The sequence below is a fragment of the Planococcus citri genome, chromosome 3 (genome assembly GCF_950023065.1).
Source record: "Planococcus citri chromosome 3, ihPlaCitr1.1, whole genome shotgun sequence".
Classification (NCBI taxonomy): domain Eukaryota; kingdom Metazoa; phylum Arthropoda; class Insecta; order Hemiptera; family Pseudococcidae; genus Planococcus; species Planococcus citri.
The window spans coordinates 18,097,070-18,117,334 of record NC_088679.1 but is presented as its reverse complement, the minus strand read 5'-3'; the positions used below and the strand labels follow the sequence as shown (position 1 = coordinate 18,117,334).

The following is a 20,265-nucleotide window of genomic DNA, read 5'->3' as shown; positions in this document are numbered from 1 at the left end:
TCATAGCTGAATAAAATATTCGCATTCGTTGGAAAAAAAATATCTACCAAATTACAAAACAAAATATCCATCTGTCTATAAAAAGGTAACTGAAGGAAAGCACAGCTTTTCTAACAAAAGCACACAATTTCAAATTCGAATTGTAAAAAAAAAATGAAAAAAAAAACACGTATATAAAATAAAATAACACATGATAACACACTCAACTTTTCAAAACGTTCATAAAAATTAAAAGAGAAAAAAAATCAAAAACAATAACAACATCTATTTACGATTGTCATAAAATTGGACGGGATTAGTAGTATTGTAAACGTTAGGTCAAACGAACAAAAAATAAACACAAACAAAGAAAAACACACAAAATATGAGTAATATCTGCACTTAGAAAAATAACTCTCATGTATCTTAAGTAAGTTCGATAATGAAGCTCTAAAAATTGTTCAAAAATTATTCAAGTTTTGAAAGTATTCGTTGAATTAGTACTCGTACTACATGTAAGTATAAAAATAAGAAACCAAATTGGTTCTCAAGTTGTCTGACTGTTTTGTACAGAGCACAAATAAATGAATGGAAGACATAAGACATAGTATCAAACAGTAAAATATCCTATAATATTTTTCTTACATTAAAAAAATGAATAGGTATCGTTGAAATAAATCTTACATTAACTTATATCACAAAATTTGAAATAAAATATCGACAAGTGAATACGAAGGAGTTGGGCTTGTACAGGCCTCTGGATCGATCGTTCATTAAATCAATGACGCAGCCGAGAGGTGATTTTTGAGAAAAAAAAATAATGGTGTTATTTTTATATTGATATGTTTTGAGTTGGGAAGAGAGATTTGCATGTTGTAATATTTTATTTGATGAAATTTTGAACCAGAGAAATTTTTCTCAAATTCAAGAGGAAAAATTCTTTTTGTTTTAAATAGGTAGTTTAAATGGAAACACGTTTTTTTTTTCTATACTTGTTTTCGATAGAAGCAATATTTGAAAAAGTATTTGTACAAAAAAAAAAAAAAAAAAAGGTTGCAAATGCAGGTATAGGTGAAAAAAATTCAATGTTTCAGAATTTTCAAACTTAGTTAGGCCATAAATAGGTAGAAGGCTGAGGAAATAATTTGCATCGAATGTTTTGATGGGGTAGGGGGTGAATAACTCAATAAGCGATATTTTTGGGACCCAAGAAAATAAAAATGAACGTGTTTGAGTCGAAAATTTGTTGCTTTTCAAAAAATTTTTGTAAAAAAATACAAATATTGAGTTTCATTTTGAAATGAAATACATTATTTTTCCTCGCTTTTTCAACAACGCGACGTCATGCATAAAATTTTGAAAAATTTTCTAGTTTTTAATAATAAGTGTTTTTCAGATTATCAATCCAAAAAATGCAAAAATTCACAATTTTAGTCGAAGCTCCAAAAAAATTCCCAATTGCGTATTCCAAAAAATAATTTACAAAGGCTAAAAAGTGCCCCCTCTCCCCTCTCTCAAAAACCCATGTACCTGACTTTTTTCAATTCAGAATAGACTTCAAGAATTTTTGAAAAAAATTATGAACCAAACATCATTGACCTTTTAGAAATTTTCTTCAAACCTTTTGACAAAATATAACAATTTTTCAAAAAAATGTTGATGAAATAATGGAAGAAGAGGGAGTAGGAGTACCGTTCTTCTAACTTGATACGACCATCTAGATTGATTTTTACCTATGCTTACTTAATTTTGAATTTTTAATAAATGTAAAAACTTTAAAAATGGCTCGAAAAATTTTTTTGAACAGTTTTGAACTATTTTCGAGAAATTGTTTTGGACATAGTGCCTAAAAAATGTTGGGCTGTGGTAATGCCAAATTGCAGGAGCTAAATTTCATTTTTTTCAATTTAAAAAAATTTTGAAAATTTGAGTTCGACTTTTGAATGATATCAAAATTGGATCTAATCCTAATAGAAAACTGTTAGCATTTTATTTTCGACCTTCAAATCTATTGTAGGCAGGTTTGAGTCGCTGTGGAGCCCCAAGTAGATGCCAAAATGGTCCAAATGAAATTTTAGTCACCCCTGCAAACTCAGATTAATTGTACTTGGGATCCTTAAGAACAATTTTCCAAATAAATCTATTCTAGTGGAAGTGGGTACAAATACAGTCTGGCAGTCTGCTTTTATTGACCTTTTTTTTTCAAATAAATATATTTTTTTAATTTCAAAATTTGTAGAAGTTCAATTTTGAATTAATTTTTTTTTTACAATTAATGAAATTTGTTTTTCAAAGTTCTGTAGAATATTTTTTTTGAAAGTGAATTTTTGAGGAGAAGAAGTATAACTTTTGCTTTGGGCGTTGGGCCAATTTCGACTCTGAATGGATCCAAAATTTCTTTTCAAACCCTTAAGATGTTGAAAAAGGTACAGAACTGAGGGGGGGGGGATTAGTGTGTTATAAATGCTCAAAATTTTCACCAATCACAAATAAGAATATTGGAATATGAATTTTTGGTAGAAATGGGTGCAATTTGAATTAATTTTCAGGGGATTTCCAAAATAAAAAAATGTAATGTGATTCGTAATTCACGATTTAAATCAACTTTTATATGACTTTATTCTCTCGTGGTTTTTGGGTTCAATTTTTTTTCTCTCAAGAAAAGGGGGGGGGGAATATTCCAACAAGCCACATGCCACAATCACAAAAATAGTTCGATTCGATTATTTTGCTACCAAATTCAATTTTCCCAGTAAGAATTTTTCATTTTTCAAAAAAATCGATCAAATTACCAAAATTTATGAAAATTTACTCAGAAAATGACACCTTGCTCAATTCATTCCCATGATTTTCAACTTATCTTTCAAAATTTCCAGACTGTCTCACTGAACCTGTCTGGGAGGGGATCTTTCTGTCCTCTTTTTCAACCCCCTGTAGAATCGGCCACGCCACTGCATAAAATTCAATATACAATTTCAACTCGACTCCACACAATCGATGTTAAATTTCCAATATTTAGCTACCTCTCGTACATAACCATACACTAAGGATCGCGTATTATTTACATTGTAGTATTTCTACAACGTAAAATAGTAGGTAATGGGATCGGGAAAAAGGATGGAAAACTGAGGGAGGGAAGCAAGAGGACGGATGGAAACTGCATTTGAAAGAAAAATATCTCAAATTGACGCGATAATTTACGAATTACGGTACAATAATAGGTACACAAATACCGCTCAATTAACAATTATTTATAAGAAAATAATTCGCTAAGAGCTGAGAAAAAATTTCGCAATTCGCGCACATAGGTATAACGTATATAAAAAAAAGTAAAAAACGAAAAATAAAATAACAACGAGCAGAAACACCAGCTGCAATATTTTTTGTTCTCATTTTTACACACATTCTGAGGTGGTTTCTGCTACGGATAATCATCACAACCATGTAAGCACGTTATCAGGCCGATTATTGTTGATTAAAGTCTGCACGTCGTTTAGCATATCACTGGTAAATTCTTCTCCCAACTGAAACACAAAATAACAAACATTACAACGTGAAATACAGGTAAACAAATATACGAGTACGTAAAAATATTCCAGGACGTATTGGGAATTTTAATTCTGTGTATGATGTTAAAAGAGGTCTAACTAAAAGTGTATTTTTGAGATTCGAGAACGCCGAACGGAAATGGTAAACAATCCAATTGCAGTGTACATGAGTTTATATTTTATCACCCAAGGTACTAGAGCTGAATGCTGAATGTTAAAGTAAAGTATACATTGAACTTCATCTCATCAAAAGCCATTTGCTGTCATTCAACGAGAACACATTATCAACATCTTTCATGTAGTTCAAATAAATGCGTAGTTTTCGTTTGGTAGCTATTTTTTTCTCTTTTTTGGACGATTGATTCGTTGGTGTACGAAAGAATAGGACTACGAGTACCTATGAGACTGGGTAGAGATACCAATGTGACTACTACGAGTAATGAAGAGTAACTCATCACTTCATGATTCAATTTGAAATGTTTCCGGGTCAAAAGATACTATTTTTTTAGTTTTTTTTGTTCTGTGTTTTTTTAAAAATATTGTATCTAAATTGGAATTTGAAAGTGGTTTGTTTTTTATGCATTATGCATTCTAGAATGGGTACATTTGTAACTATATGTATTTACTTGTAAAGAAGGTACCAGATCATCGGTTGAATCGATGTTATCGCTAAGGGATGAAATGTCTTGAGAATCTAAACCTGACAGATCGGCAGGACCGCCCTCTGAAATTGAAAAAAAAACACATTAATTTCATAATTTTCTCGATGATTAATGCTGGAAAAACTAGCTGGTAAATAAAGTTTCAAGCGTAATGTATGTAAATATAGATAAGGTATGACTGAATACTGCCCAGTGAGGCTATTTAGGATTTTGCCATACTCAGGCATCAGATCGAAGTTTTGTAAACTTGCAGTAACTTTTTTAACTTTTTTTGAAACAAAAAAAAAATCATCTTCTCAGTTTCTTCTTCGAAAAGAATGTCTTCCTATCATTTTTCGACTATAAATTTCAATTTTTGAAAAAACTAAATTAGGTAGGAAACCATTTCTTTGAGAAGTAAAGGAACGATCTGGCGGGTCTATTTTACTAGGTACATTATGCGTTTTTTTTTTGTTTTTTTTTAAAAAAAGTAGATGAAACTTGAATTTATAAATAAATGCTCAACTGAAATTGATTTGCACGTTCTCGATAGTGAAAAAATGGAGGAAACCGAAGTGTCCCAAAACTTTTGATTTTTTTCATTATTTGTCATTTTTGATAATTTTCTTGTATAATTCTGATTTTGAAAAATTTTGTTGATATTTTGTGCTGATTTTCAGCCTTTTTTTTTTACCAAATTTTGGCAATATTTCGTCGATTTTTTTGTCTTTTTTATGATTTTATGAATTTCTGTTCTTTTAAAACAGGATTTATATCTTCAGAAATTTTTTTAAATTTCCCTGTAATTTTTGGATGATAATTTTTTTGTTTTTATTTCAGATACGCAGGGCTCGAATTTCATCTTCAATTGAAATTTCCAGGTTTTTGTAATTGTGCTGAACTTTAACTTTGACTTTTGTCACTCGACAAAAATTTGAATTCCAGTTTTTGTTTATTCCAACAAACCACTTTCTGGATTAGATAATTAGAATTCCGCAATGTTCAAAGAAGTGTCAAAATTTTGCCAACAGCAAATGTACAAAAAGGTCTCAGTTTTGCCAAAAAAAAAAAAGATTCGAAAGAAAAAGTAGTATTTTTATTCAAAAATATCAATAAGGATCAACATAGCCGGTGAAAAAGTTGGCTCGAATAGAGAAAAATCGAAAACAAATACGATATTTCAGACGCTGATTTTCTTTTTTGGTTTTTTAATATTTTTTTCAAATCCAAATTCAGCTTACTAAAAAAAAAAAAATTGAATTGAATTAAGCAAGGAGTCTAAAATTTGGTTTATATTTTGCTTTCTATAGTCGGGGAGCCCGCATAAAGATCTATTGCACTCCCCCCCCTCGTCGATCCTCCGGGACCACTTTTTTCTTAAAGGGGGGAATCCTAGGGAACATTTCTAGCCCTTGTACTCAAAAAAAAGTGCAGGTCCTATTACAAAATGGCGGCCATTTTGATTGACAGTTCAGCCGAAATCGCAGATTTTGCGTTCCAACATATGACTTGCACGAAATTTTTTAAACCGTAGGTACAAAAATAGATCGAAAGATCAGGCGAAAATTTATCACCTATCAAAATTTCAAATGCTAAAGTGCCTTTTTCGATTATTGGTGAATTTTTGAAAATCAAATTTAGGCCAAAAATGAGGGGAAAAGTCATAATTTTACCAAATTGACCAAGAAAGCTGAAATTTGGGATATACCCTATTTTCGACCTGCCAAATCAATTGGAAACTGTTTCAACCCGTTTTGAACAGTTCTGGAGCTTCCAGCAGATTTTTGAAACTCGAAATTCCCACAAAATTTCATCAAATGGAGTTGGAAAGCCGAAATTTACTCTTCAAACTAATTTCAATACGCTACGAAGTCAACTGCAGATGGATTTCAAGTCGTTTTGGAGCCTCCAGCGACTTTTTGAAAACTACTGGAGCCTCCAGTAGATTTTTGAAACTTGAAATTTACCAAAATTTCATGAAATGGAGATGGAATACCGAAATTCATATTACAAACTAATTTCAATACGCTACGAAGTCGACTGCTGGTGGATTTCTTGTCATTTTGGAGCCTCCAGCGACTTTTTGAAAGGTTTTATGGCGTTTTTTGGAAAATTGAAGTTTAGTATGTAAGTAGCTGGAAGCACACCATGGAGTCGACTTCATGTCGTATTGAAATTAGTTTGCGAAGTAAATTTCAGCTTGCTAACTTCATTTCATGAAATGTTGTGGGAATTTCAAGTTTCAAAAATCTACTGGAGTCTCCAGTAATTTTAAAATGACTTGAAATCCACCAGCAGTTGACTTTGTAGCGTATTGAAATTAGTTTGCAGACCAAAATTCCGGCTTTCCAACTACATTTGATGAAATTTTGTGGGAATTTCGAGTTTTAAAAATCTGCTGGAGACTCCAAACTGCTCAAAACGGTTTGAAACAGTTTTCAATCGATTTTCCAGGTCGAAAATAGGGTGTATTACAAATTTCAGCTTTCTTGGTCAATTCGGTAAAATTTTGATTTTTTCCTCATTTTTGGCCTAAATTTGATTTTCAAAAATTCACCAAAAATCAAAAAGGAACTTTGGCAATTGAAATTTTGACAGGTGATAAATTTTTGCCTGATCTTTCGATCTCCCTTTGTACGGTTTAAAAAATGTCGAGCAATTTCTATTTTGGAACGCAAAATCTGCGATTTCGGCTGATTTGCTAATCAAAATGGCCGCCATTTTGTAAGTAGGGCCACTTTTTTTTTTAGAGGAAAAGGGCTAGAAATGTTCCTTAGGACTCCCCCTTTAAGAAAAAAGTGGTCCCGGAGGATCGACGCTGCGGGCTCCCCGACTACTGCTTCTCTTCTTTATTAGTGGATGTTTTAAGTCGTTCTAAAGCTTCTGGAGGCCTTTTTCAGCTTTCAAAAATCTCATTGGAAAGGCTCAAATGAATTTCAAAATTCACGATACCTCGACTGAGTTCAAAAATGGGATATTAATCAGATTTTGGTTCGACAAGTTGATTTTCACTAAAGATAAATTTCCTCTGTTTAAAAACACTTGATTGATAGACTAAACCATGAATTTTGACAAGTAGTACAGATTTTTTTTCAAAGAATTGACAAAAAAAATGGTCAATTCCTGAAATTTAGTGAAGGTCATAGAGTTAGTTATGGTTCGAACCCCCGCGAATACAACTGAGAGGGAAAACTTAATTTTAGTTTTCTCTCAAAATTTTACGAAGTTTTGATTCTCTCACAGGAAACAGATCTAGGTGATCAGAATTTTTCCAAAATTTCCCAAAAATCCAAAAATTGAATTCCGAGCTTTAAATCTTGCTTGGGGTGTATTTTTGAAAGGTATTTAAATTTTTTCTGGTTCTGTTCGAGCATTCTCATTCGATTGGGAGAGCTACTTTGCCAAAATATTATATTTCTTAATTTTTCTGTTCCTTTTACCCTCTGGTGGGGAGGGACGGGGGGAATGAGTAACATTATATTTCAAACTTCAATACTTTCTGGATGTGTTTCAAAAAAAACATTGCTCGATCTAAACCCCAAAATCCATATTTAGGACATCTTTCAGATGAACTTGCCGAATTCAGCCTTCTATGTGAATTTGGGATGCCTGCAGAGATAACTCCAAATCAAAAATCGTTCAAAAGGGCGCGAAAATCCTCTTTATTGTGGTTTCAAAGGGGGTTGAAGTATGATTTGGGAATGAAAAATAAAGAAAAAACCAGAGATGCTGATTTTTGCATATGTTATGCAATTTTTGATTTCCCATCGACTGATTTCTATTTCGACTTTTTTAGCCTCTGGCATCCGCAGATTTTGAGTCGAGCTCATCCTCACTCGAGCCCCTTCAATCCAATGCAAAAAGAAGTCGAAATCCCAAATTTGAGGGAAGTTCATTGAAAAGCCTTTAGCTGAGATAACTTTCCACTTGGGTAATACAATTGAAAAAATTAAACACGCAAGAAATTGATGAAAATGGTCATCTAAGACTCCAAAATAGATTCTGAGGGCGGTTTTTCTGATCTAAGGAAAATCGGGCAAAAAAAATTAAAGTAATCGCAACTCATCAATTCCAAAATTTCAACTTACCACTAACACCATCCATATTATCATCGATTGAAGCTAGGAAATCTTCCGGGGTATGAGGTAACGAGTAATTATTACCCAACCCTAATCCGCTGTCGGCTGATTCTTGCCTAGAATGTTCAACAGGTGCTGTCATTAATCCGGCAGCTGTTAAAAACGGATCGGTTCGCGTTCTATTCATTATACTTTCATGCTAGAATCAAACAACAGGCAAAAAAATAATAATTAAAAATCTTCTAATAAAAAACCACGCCTCGTTAACACCTCTCTTTTTGTACCAATACCGATTCAAATTTTCAATCGAACAGACCGCTATCAAACCATAGTCGATAATTAATCGAAAAAGTATCATAGAGAATGAAAAAAAAAACTGCCAATATTTACTTCTCGAAGTTGAACCCGTAATATGTACATGAGAAAAGCTGATTTCACATCGTCGACGACGAAAAGGGTCAAAGTACAAAATAATTAAAACCGTTCTAAATTAATTGACAGTACAAAAGATCATCTTCATGAAAATCTAATCGTATACCAGTCTTGTATTCTGACCCTTAAGTTGTTGTATCGAATTATAACGCGACATTGCGACGAGGACGACTCACATCGTTGTCAATTACGTAATTTTTTCAAACAGGTACATAACGATTGTATTTGCCTATCGAGTAATACACATCGTATTAGTTTATTTGTATTTCGTACCTACCATTTTTCTGAACTGGCTTTTTAAAGAGCTTAGAAAAAAATACGCGACGACGAAAATATTTCCAACATATTTTTTCCCTCTTTTCCCAATAAAATTGTAAATACGAGTATAACCTATTCTAAAAGTTTTCCAACATCTGCGTCATAATCAGTCAAATGCATATTATTAAATATACGCGAACGCAGAAAGAAACTGCACAACAATACGTATAGCACTCGTTCTTTTGTTTTTTCCTACCGTAATTAAAGTTAATTTAAAACATAAACGACTAAAAATGTAACTATAGCGAGGAAACGAAGAAGAAACCGAGTTGAGTTTCCGGACATGGTTGTGGTTATATGCGTGATACTCTGATTCTGGCTCGTACAATTATGCTGGATAGTGGCCAAAGGGGCTCGTCGTCGTAGCTGCAATTTTTCATTCGATAAAGGGTCAAATTGAGTTAACTTACACGAAAATGAAAAATTACCCAGCTACGAGTATGTATGCCATGTTGATTAAGTTTGGATATCTACCCCCCCCCCCCATTCCACTATTTTCAATGATAATTTTCATGGAATATAAAACGTTGTAAAAAAAATAAAATTCATGATCCAGGGTCTCCAAAAATTTCTGAAGATTTATCCTCAAATTATCGACTGTCTTTAAGTACACAACTTCAGTGATAGTAAAATTCTAAAATAAGTATAGGTTTACGATAAATTCAAACAAATTTAGCGAACTCTGCACCAAAAGGGGCCAATTATTGGGAGAGTTGCACCATTCTAAAATTGGCTTAATTATTGTCTGATCTTTTTTTTTTTCGTGTAAGTACAGTACATACCTACCTCTACCTACTCTCATATACCGTACATTAGCCCCTCGAAGATGATAAAAAATTCACTCTCAGAGGCTAGATTTGATGTTTATCCCTCCTTAATTGGTTTTAAAAACTTACCAACTGTTTGAGAAGTCAAGGAAATGTTCTTTACAGTTATCAAAAAATATATTTTGTGTGTTTCATTTTAGAAAATAATTTTGAAATATTTAAAGGTTTATCACTTTTTTGCTAAAAACACCTAAAGACGAGATTTTAGCTGAAATCCTTGAAGTTAGTAGGCTGAAAAGCAGAAATAATTTCCAGGAGAGACTCCGAAAACTTTTTTTTCAAATTTTTTCTGTTCTTAGAAACACGTAACAGTCAATTTTCGCCATGCAATGTACATCTAATTTGATTTTTCGTCTTTTTTGAAAGAATCATTCGCGAACGAATCAACTTCAGTTGTCGGTTATGGATTTTAAAATACATCTTGATTCGTCATGAAAATAACGAAGAAAGCTCATGAAAAACTAACAAAAATTGCTCACGTTAGAATATCGACAAATTTTTCAATAAAATCATTCAGAAATTTAATGAAAGCTGAGAAAATTGACTGAGCCATGCTGATGCTGAAATTGCAATTATCAAGAAATCAGTAAAAAAAATACGTAAAAATTGTTTAAAATAATAAACATGTTGAAAATGGTGAAAAAGTTGATCAAAATATACATATTATCATAAGAACTTCTTCTAACAAAATGAAACCACCTTTCAAAAATCAACAATAATTTAGCATACTTAGTGATGTACTAAAAATTGATAAAATTATGTGCAATTTTAGGATTCTGGTATTATTATACCCTATTTGGTATTTCAGCAACTTTTTCTCAATTTTTACGTCAATTTTACTGGTTTTTTGATTTTTGATGAAATTGACAATGTTTTGCTTCTTGTCAAAAATTCTTGATTTTTTAAAAATTCACAAAAATTTAGCTTTTCAAACAAATGGCTGAAAAATAGTCTTTTTTTTTGGTAGAAAATTCCAAAATATCACATTTTTCTCAAAATTGTCCAAAATTCTCACCTCTTTGATCGAGATTGCAAAGAAGTGTAATTTTTTTCAATAATTGTCGGAAAGTCTTTGTTTTTTTCTAAAATTATCAAAGTCTTCCTTTCTGCGAACATTTTTCAAAAATTCTCGTTTTGTAGCAAATTGCCAAAAAATATTATTTTCCAATAGTCTCCCATTTTTAAAAAAAATTGTCCAAAAATCCAGCTTTTTTGCCGGAAATTGCCGAAAATTTCTCTTTTTGCAGAAATTGTCAAAGCCTTGCTTTTTACCAACAATTGGCATATTAACTTCTCTCTTTTTAAAAAATGACAAAAATTTTTAATTTTTGGAAAATGGCTAAAAATTATTGTTTTTCTACAAAAAATTGTGAGAAGTTTCATATGTTCCCAAAAAAAATTTTATGCATTACTTTTTGCCAGAAATTCTCAAAAAAACTTTCCTTTTGCTAAAATTATTAAAATCTCAGTATTTTCCAAAAATTGTCAAAAAGTCTTAATTTTTTTACCAAAAAATTGTGAAATATTTCAAATTTCTAAAATATGAAACCACAGCATGTTCTGTTTTCTTTGATCATTCTCTACATTAAAATGTCCAACTCTCGTTTTGTATAACTCTTTTGGTTTTTTTTGGGGGGGTTATTTTTTCAAGATTTTTTGGTCCATAAAGGTACGTTTTTTTTTGTTTTTTGAAAAAAATTGAGTATGAGCCCTGTAATTGTTAGAGAAAAATGATTGGATCTGATCAGATGTGGTCAAATACATACATACATCCAGATCTCCCTTATTGGGTCTGATGAGGTCTGAACAGATTTAATTCGAACTAAGAAATGGTAGATTTGATCCGGTCTGTTCAACTCTTTTAATTTGAAAAAAAAATATGTTCAGTCAATCAAGTTCTCTCCTATGCATCTGATCAGGCCAAGTTGGATCCAGGAAATGTCTGGTCCCGCAGTTTTCGATTTGTAAAATTTAAAAATTTGAATGATGTTGACTTTGAAAAATGAAAGAAAACAGGCTCGTTTTGAAAATATGTATTTTGAGAGCCATAAAAATTATGTTTTTTATTATTATAAGGACGATGAGTTTATTTTTTGGCTTATAAAATTTTAGAATTCGTATAATTTTTTTAAAAAAGAAAGTCGATTTTGAAAAAGGTACAGAACATGGCTCAAAGCAAGGGCGAAAGCTCTTGAAAATTTGTATTTAGAGAGGCATACTCGTAAAAAGGATGTATTTTTTGGAAAAGTTTATTTTTTGGTGTTGGAACTTGATTTTATTTTTTTTAGAAATAATTTCCAAATTTACAGGGCAAAAGCTTCGAAAATTTGTGTTTTGAGAAATGCTTAAAAAAAGATGTTTTTCTTTTGTTACTGGCTCTTATTTTGCCGGGCTCTCCAGAAACCAAAAAGCGCGCGGGCCTGGGGCGAACAACCCTCTTTGCCCTTCTCTCGGTGGTCCTGTGTCTATGTTCTGTCATTTTTGTCTCAAATACTTGCAAAATTTTCTCAATTGGGACTGTTTACGATTACTTGAATATACGTTTAGTGTTTCATGAATTTTTAGGGAATTTTTTGTGTTATGTTGCGCAATTTTGATGGTGTTTTATCAATTTTTTTCATTCACTTTATCAATTGTTCTCACAGTTTTCGAACTTTTTCGGGATAATTTTGTCATTTTGTCGCATTTTTTTCAATTTTCAATTCTTTACTAGCCAATTTTGCAAATTTTTGACAATTTCAAGTTTTTTTAAAATTATTTTATGGAGTTTTTCTCAACATTCCATCAATTTTTGTCATTCACAATATTTTTGAATATATTTCGGGCATTTCATAATTTTTATCTCAGTTTAAACCATTTTTACGTCAATTTTATTAATTTCAAAATACTGAATTTCTGACGAGTCGAATTCCCACGGTTTATGTCACAGCGTTTTGAACTTTTGATGAGTAGAGATACCGAGATAGAGAACCTTCTTCTTAGCACAGGATCCTGAATTGTGTACTTATACAATCATCTGTACATATTTTGAGCCTTTACATTCACAAAAAGCATTTCACCATGAAAATTAACCCATCAACTAAGATCAGGAAAGGTTCAAATGATCCAAATTGTTACCTATAATTTCTCAAAGCACGAACTGAACACTGTGCATGGGTAATTATCTGCATAATAAATTCATAAAATTACTGTAGGTAGTAGTTACTCGTACCTGTCGTATTTCTTGCTGTCTAAGTTTCAACCGATCACGTTCTATTTTCAAATTTTGTAATCTGAGATTTTGTTGAGTTATTTGCGATTGTAACGATAACGAAGGCGAAGGCTGTTGCATCCACGAGTTGATAGTTTGAGGTAATCCCGTTGATGGCGTACGCTGCAGTTGGGCGGCTGTAAAAAAAAAAAAAGTTTTAGTTTAAAAAAATGAGAATTTTGATTTATGTGAAAGAACAAGAAATCATGCTACTGTACAATATTTTATTAAAATATGGCAAATTCGTGCAAAAAAGTAATCATCGGTTATCAACCCAGTAATACCAGAGATGAGTACCTTTTTTTTCAATAATAAAATTTTAGCATTTTGAGCTTTTCCATTCAGTACACGTGTTCTTGAAAACCCCTCGTATTCGTCAAGGTTCATTTTTCTCTCCCTAGTTGAGAATAATGTTTCATTTCTACGAATAGCTTTTCAATTTCAACGATAGATCGCAGCTGGCTCGCAACGATACATTTATACCTAGACTCACCCATCCTAATTTAATTTTTTGATGAATGATACCGCGGTGAATCAATGATAAAAATTACAAAGTGATGAAATTTTCAAATTGAAAACCCACACGATCTTTGTGAGACTATTTTTAATCACTGATCGCATCTCAAGGGAAGTTTTTAACAAATAATTATAACTACGAAATAACCTCTTTTTCTTATCTGCTACAAGATACATCAAAAGTATGAGTGATCGATAAGGTATAAAATGGATCAATTTTTCAAATCGCACAGATTTAGATATATGTAGGCCTAAAGGTTCGTATGAGCCTAAGGGTTAATTTATACATAGACTACAAGTTGAAACTTCCGAAAGAGTTTGAATAATTAAATTATATACATTTAGTTTTGAGCAGAATGGACTAAATGATGAGGCAAACGAAAGCGTGTATTGGAGAATTCGGACACCCACCACCACCACTTGCACAAAATCATAATTGAAAATATATTCTATCTACTCGATTAGTTTTTCAGCGGGAAAATAATTGGATGTTAATTGGACAATATTTATCACACGATGCGATAATTAAAACATCGTTTATCGTACTCTATCTGAATTAAAATTTGAAAAAATTCAGTTTTTCTAACTGTTGGAAAAAGTTCCATTTTGGTAGGTATCGCGGTTATCGAGTAATCCACTGCTGAAATGGATGATATTTCAAGTTCACTGAACACTTTGACATCCCCTTGTATAGCCTTTAAAAAAGGGCTAGAGGGCTGCGATTTGCGCCATTGATCATCCCTTCTGAAGATCTTCCCACAGGAAAATTTTTTTTAAAATCGCTGATTTTCCCCCCTCCCTCCCTCCTCTTACCACTTCTTGATTGAATCGACGTAAAATGACCCACGAACTATTTGTTGAGCTCAAAAATGACGATTTTTCTCTCAATATTTTCAAAAAACAACACAAATGGTCTCAAAAGAAAAAAATTTTCATGTTGTGGCATTTTTTGTGAAGTCTGGTAAAAAAAAAACCAGCTTGAACAAAAATTGCGAAGTGAAATGAAGAAGCATGAGATTAAAAAACTCGGTATCCGATTTGCCTTTAACAGTTCCAGTCTCTCAAAAGTCTCAATACCCAATCCCCTACAGCCCTTTCCCCCCTTTCAGTCTACACAACACAAAAACCAAGCCACGTTGAACGATTTTCCCCTCATTCTCACACATATACATACGTACACTTCTCTATACACGATGCCAACAATTCGCGTACAATTCACATAAAACCACCCACGCAAACCTCGAGCAAATCCACTCCACCGCAATTCGTCCACATCACGATTGTATCTCACTCCCATTCAACATTCAACTACATCTTAATCACTTTCTCGTCGTTCGAGCCACGAAATACTGCGAGATTTTTTTTCTCATCTTACACCACCCGTGATTCTATTCAAATCAGCGTGTATGTACTTATTTACCCCTGGGTTATGCCAGCTCGCCTCTGGCCCAAAATACGCACACAGAGAGAGTAAAAAGGCACCGAATATACGAAGAATTTCAAACACGCATTACGATCTTTTGTTTCATTTACACGTAGGGTTATATGATTATGAACCCCTTTTAAAAAATGCTGAAGGAAAAAAAAAGACGTCTCTTTTGATGATACGTGAGAGTACTATGTAAACCGTCACCACGTATAGCAAATTCCGAAATCTCGTTGACGACTAAAAATAATAATAAGAGTGTGAATTCGTTCGTCGTTCCTGATGTGTTACTAACTTGTGAGAGAGAGATGCGTTACCTATGGGACAAGTAACACTCTTTTTCTATTTTTTTTTTCACTTCGGGGCATTACTCGTAGATAAGATTTGCTTTGAATTACGTATGTACTTTAATCGTCTGTTGTAAGTATTTCTTCATTTTGTTCGACGTAGATAGGTGAACTTGATTCAAAACGTCGATGTGTTGTAGCACTGTCTTACATTACGAGTACTTTCATTGAATTCATGAAGGTACCATGTACTCGTAGTATGGCAGCGTAATGTACGTAGACTTGTGGCAGAAGTGGTGCAGGGGAGAGTAATGGCGCGTATATTGTAATGTAAAAAATCAAATTTGTGCAATTTTTTTCTTTGGCACAGTTACAAAGCAATCGGATTTACTTTGCTCTGTGTAAACACGTATAATTCAGTGTCTGAAATTATTTTTACACCGAGAACATCCGTCTTATGTAGATGTACACATCGGACCTCGAAGATACTCGGATACGACACCTTATTGTAAAGACAGCCGAAGAACTGATTTGTTCGTTCAAGTGATAAAAGGTACTGGTAAATTGTGATGGGAATATTGGAAGACATTTCGCAAATCATCGAAGTCGAAATATCAATAAATTGATCTGATCGTCCAGTCGATTTTTTAGCCTGATTTTTCGAAGGTTTTCTCAACTTTTCAAATCAAGCATCGTGATCAAGGAATAAAAGGGCAAATTGATGTACATACACATACATAGTTCGAAGCCCTATAGAAACTCGAAAGAAAAAAAAGATCGTTCAAGTAGCTCACCAATTGTAATATAACCTTTGTCCATTAATTTTCATAAAATGAGATTTTAGCTAGGTCATTCGAAGCTTCACTCAGACCGCCCTCTCGCCTCATCTGGATGACTTGTCTGTTCGGGACTTACTTTTTAAAATTGCTTTCGAGAAGGGACGCTCCCAACACCCCCCCTCCCCTCCACATTCGTACAGCTTGCCTCTTCTGAGATTGTCTTTGTCGGAAACCGCTGCAGAAAGCCCAATAAGGTTACTTATTTTCAATGTGTTGCCACAAAATTTGTGTACAAATTGATATAATGATGTTTTAGTTTTGAAGAATTGTGAATTTTCGAATGCTGTTGCTCTCGTTTTGCTTGAGCTCAATTTATTCCTATTTTTCAAGATGACTCGTTGAAATTTCTTGAAAATTTCTCTCAAAATTTGAAAATGTTGAAGCCTCCTTCAAAAATCAATTTCGAGCATCAAAACTGATGTTTGATTTTTCGAATCATTATTCTTTTTAAATCTTTTGCGCGAGAAACGCCGGTCCAGTGCCAAATTACACTTATGCCCTTCTAGTCTTGTACAGAAAAGGGTCTCTGGACAGGACTACACGAGTGTAAATGTAGTTGGGCGCTTTACCCGACGGGTAGTGCCAAAGAAAGATGAACTTTTTTTCCAGAAGGGTCACTTCGGAAATCGACTCCTCATCTCGACATTTTGTGTTCTGCATTTCTGTTTCTGACTCGTCGCCTCCCTCCAAAATGATTATACGTATCACTCTGACAAAGAAATGATAGGACCGATGAATAAAATTGAAATTTTTCTCAAACTTGAATGAAAAAAAAACCGATTAATTTTGATTGGGTACTTTTTTGTATTTTTTGGCGCCTTTTGGTTATTTTCCCACCCAGTTCTTGGTACTTTATGGTTACTCGTACTTTTCAAGTCAACATTGAGCCCTGCGCAGTTGGAAAGTTGGCAAAAATCTACGTTTCGTTGCTAGAGAAAAGAGGTGAGAATGGGGTTAAAAATTCGAAGCTCCCAAAAAAAATATCTTGAGCACTCTCCAGACATGAATGACAAATTATAGCCTCCCAGGTCAATTTGGCTCCGCGAGGGCACAGGTTGTTGTCGCTAGAGGTAGTCTCTAGGTAGTAGCTCGGATCATCAAGAGGAGCCAGTCCCCCAGGACAGATGAGAAGGCGAAGACAACACCAGGGGTATTCTGCGCGTCCACGTCGTGCGGAGTGGTAACATGTTGCTGTTCGATGGACTCGGAATCGATAAACATGGCTAAAGCAGAATTCTCCAGTTGGTGGAACGACGGGGAGGAGTGGCAAGTCGAAGGCCAAGCCTCTACATAAATCCGGATTACAAACAAGAATGCATAAGAGCTGCAGAACACCAACAACTCACTCGTTCCAGCCCCAGGGAAGCGCAAGAGCTTCAGAGTGAGTAGGCGAATACCAGCGCCTAAAAACTGGCAAATTCGGCTAAGGGAGTAAACCCCAACAGAAAATCATGGTGGAAGGCAACGGGAAACCAACACCATTATATTTCCCTAGAATTATATGGACATCAATTTAGCAACGGCCCTAAGTCTCCGTCAGGCTGATCCTCATCCGCCAAGGCAGCCGGATAGGGTGCTAAGAATACGCGGAGTTAAAACAAGGCGGAACAACATCAACGTCGCAACCTGGAATGTACGAACTTTGTATAAAATTGGACAACTTGCTAGTGTAATTAAAGAAGCCAGGAGATTGCAAATCGACGTGTTAGGAGTAAGTGAGACCCGATGGACTGGAAACGGTAGATACCAGGTAGATGAAAATTATGAAATGATCTTCGCTGGGAAAGACACACACGAACAAGGTGTGGGTATATTAATAAATACCAGAATCAGCGATAAAATCAGTGCCATAATTCCAAAATCAGAGAGGATACTACTCGTGAGATTGGAGGTCAAGTCAAAACCAATGGTGATAATTCAAGTTTATGCGCCAACAGCGGAAAGCAGTACAGCAGAAATCAACAACTTCTACAACGACCTAGAAGAAGTGATGAGATGCTCAAAAAACAATGATGTTGTGTTTTTGATGGGAGACTTCAATGCCAAAGTTGGGAAGGATCATGGCAGCCAAGTTGCAGGGAGATACGCACTTGGAGAGCAGAATGAAAGAGGTGAAATGCTCGTAGAGTTTGCTGAAAGACACGATCTAGTAATATGCAATACCTGGTTCAAGCAGCATGAAAGAAGATTATACACATGGGTCAGTCCTGGAGATAGAGTCAGAAACCAGATAGACTATATACTTGTAAAAAGAAGATTCAGGAACACAGTGAAGAACTGTCACACATATCCTGGTGCTGACTGCAACTCTGACCACAAACTACTGGCTGCAAAATGCCAGCTAGTCTTGAAGAGCCAGAAGAAGAGCAAAGAACGATACCAACAACTTGACATTGCAAAAATCAAATCAAAAGAAGTTCAAAAGAAATTCCAAGAAGAACTGGAAAAGCAAAAGGAAGACAGGTTGGAAGAAGAACAAGGTATCGAGGAAAAGTGGCAAACATGGAAGCGAAAGGTTAAAACAGCAGCAGAAAAGTCTATTCCATTCAAAGGAAGAAGAAAACACAAACCATGGATGACTCAAGAGATACTGGATCTGATGGAAGAACGAAGACAAGCAAACAGACCAAGTAATGAATACACAGTGATAAATAATCAGATCATGGGAATGTGCAGAATGGCCAAAAACAAGTGGTATGAGGAGAAGTGTCAAGAAATAGAAGATCTGGAGAAAAGGCACAACTCTAGAGAAATGCATACCAAAGTGAAGCAGATGATGGCCACCCACAAGAAAAGGAGAAGTGGAATAGCATATATGCGAGGAAAAGACGGAAAGTACTGTGTTACCAATCAAGAAACTGAAGAGGTCTGGATCAGCTATATACAAGAACTGTATGGAGATGATACACGTCCGGCTCAATTTGCAGTTTCATCCACAGAAGAGGCACCACAAATTGAAATGTGGGAGCTGAGGAATGCTGTGAAGCGAGCCAGAAACCACAAAGCAGTGGGAGAAGATCTCATACCAGCAGACTTGATCAAACATTTAACACCAGAGTATGAAAAGGAGCTGCTGAAGATAATAAACAAAATATACGATGAAGGCACTCTGCCTAAGGACTTCAAAGCAGTAAATTTTGTACCAATACCAAAAAAGAACAACTCGCAAAAATGCTCTGAATATAGAACCATCGCACTGATGAGCCACGCACTGAAGCTACTACTCTCCATCATAAATGCCAGAATTGAAAAGAAGATAGATGAAAATCTAAGTGAAACACAATATGGCTTTGTAGCAAAAAAAGGGACGAGAGATGCAATTGCCCTGCTGAAAGTGATCATTCAAAGAGCACTGAATGCAAATAGGGAAATCATTGCTTGCTTCGTCGATTATGAAAAAGCATTTGATCGTGTCAACCATGAGAAGATGTTGGAGATCCTGGAAAAATACAATATCGATAACAAAGACCTGCAAATAATCAAGAACCTGTACTGGGAGCAAAGCGCTAACATCAAGATTGGAACTGAGTACTCGGAGAACGGATGTGGAATAAAGAGAGGTGTGAGGCAAGGATGCCCCCTCTCACCCAGGTTGTTCAACGTGTACGCAGAAGAAATAATGAGAGAAGCGCGAATCGAACGAATGGGATTCAAGATCAATGGCAAGAGAATAAATGAAATAAGTTATGCAGACGACAAAGTGATCCTTGCTGAGACAGAGGCGCAGATGCAGAAAATGATCAACCAAATCAACAGTGCTGGATTAAAATATGGAATGAAAATAAATGCAGGCAAGACCAAGGTGATGAGATTTACGAAAGGAGATGATAAAGAGGTCAAAATCAACATCGGATCACAAGAAATTGAAAATGTAAAGCAATTCAGGTACCTTGGAGCACTGATAAACAACGATGCTAGAGATCATAAAGAAATCAAATCACGGATTGGAATGGCAAAGACTGCTTTCAACAACCTTGCCAATGTGCTGGGAAATCGAACGATGAGTATTGATCTGAGGAAGAGAATTATGCGATGCTACGTATGGACCGTTCTGAAGTATTCCTGCGAAACATGGACCATGAGTGCAGAATGCGAGAAGAAAGTATCCGCTTTTGAGATGTGG

General features: G+C 34.5%; 1 protein-coding gene across 3 annotated transcripts in view; it reads right to left on the bottom strand.

The window, feature by feature from the left end:
- Window positions 1–245: 245 nt before the first annotated feature.
- The window catches only part of LOC135841476 (transcriptional coactivator yorkie-like), an 80,528-nt gene continuing 60,508 nt past the window's right edge, over window positions 246–20,265 (bottom strand). For 2 of the 3 annotated variants that reach the window (XM_065358447.1, XM_065358449.1), the window contains 4 exons: window positions 13,036–13,211; window positions 8,257–8,446; window positions 4,154–4,251; window positions 246–3,503 (listed from right to left, as the gene is read on the bottom strand). In XM_065358447.1, the coding sequence (XP_065214519.1) occupies window positions 3,414–3,503; window positions 4,154–4,251; window positions 8,257–8,446; window positions 13,036–13,211 (554 nt within the window). In that variant the 3' untranslated portion in view covers window positions 246–3,413. The remainder of the gene's footprint in view (window positions 3,504–4,153; window positions 4,252–8,256; window positions 8,447–13,035; window positions 13,212–20,265) is intronic. The other variant, XM_065358448.1, reaches the window with a different exon arrangement.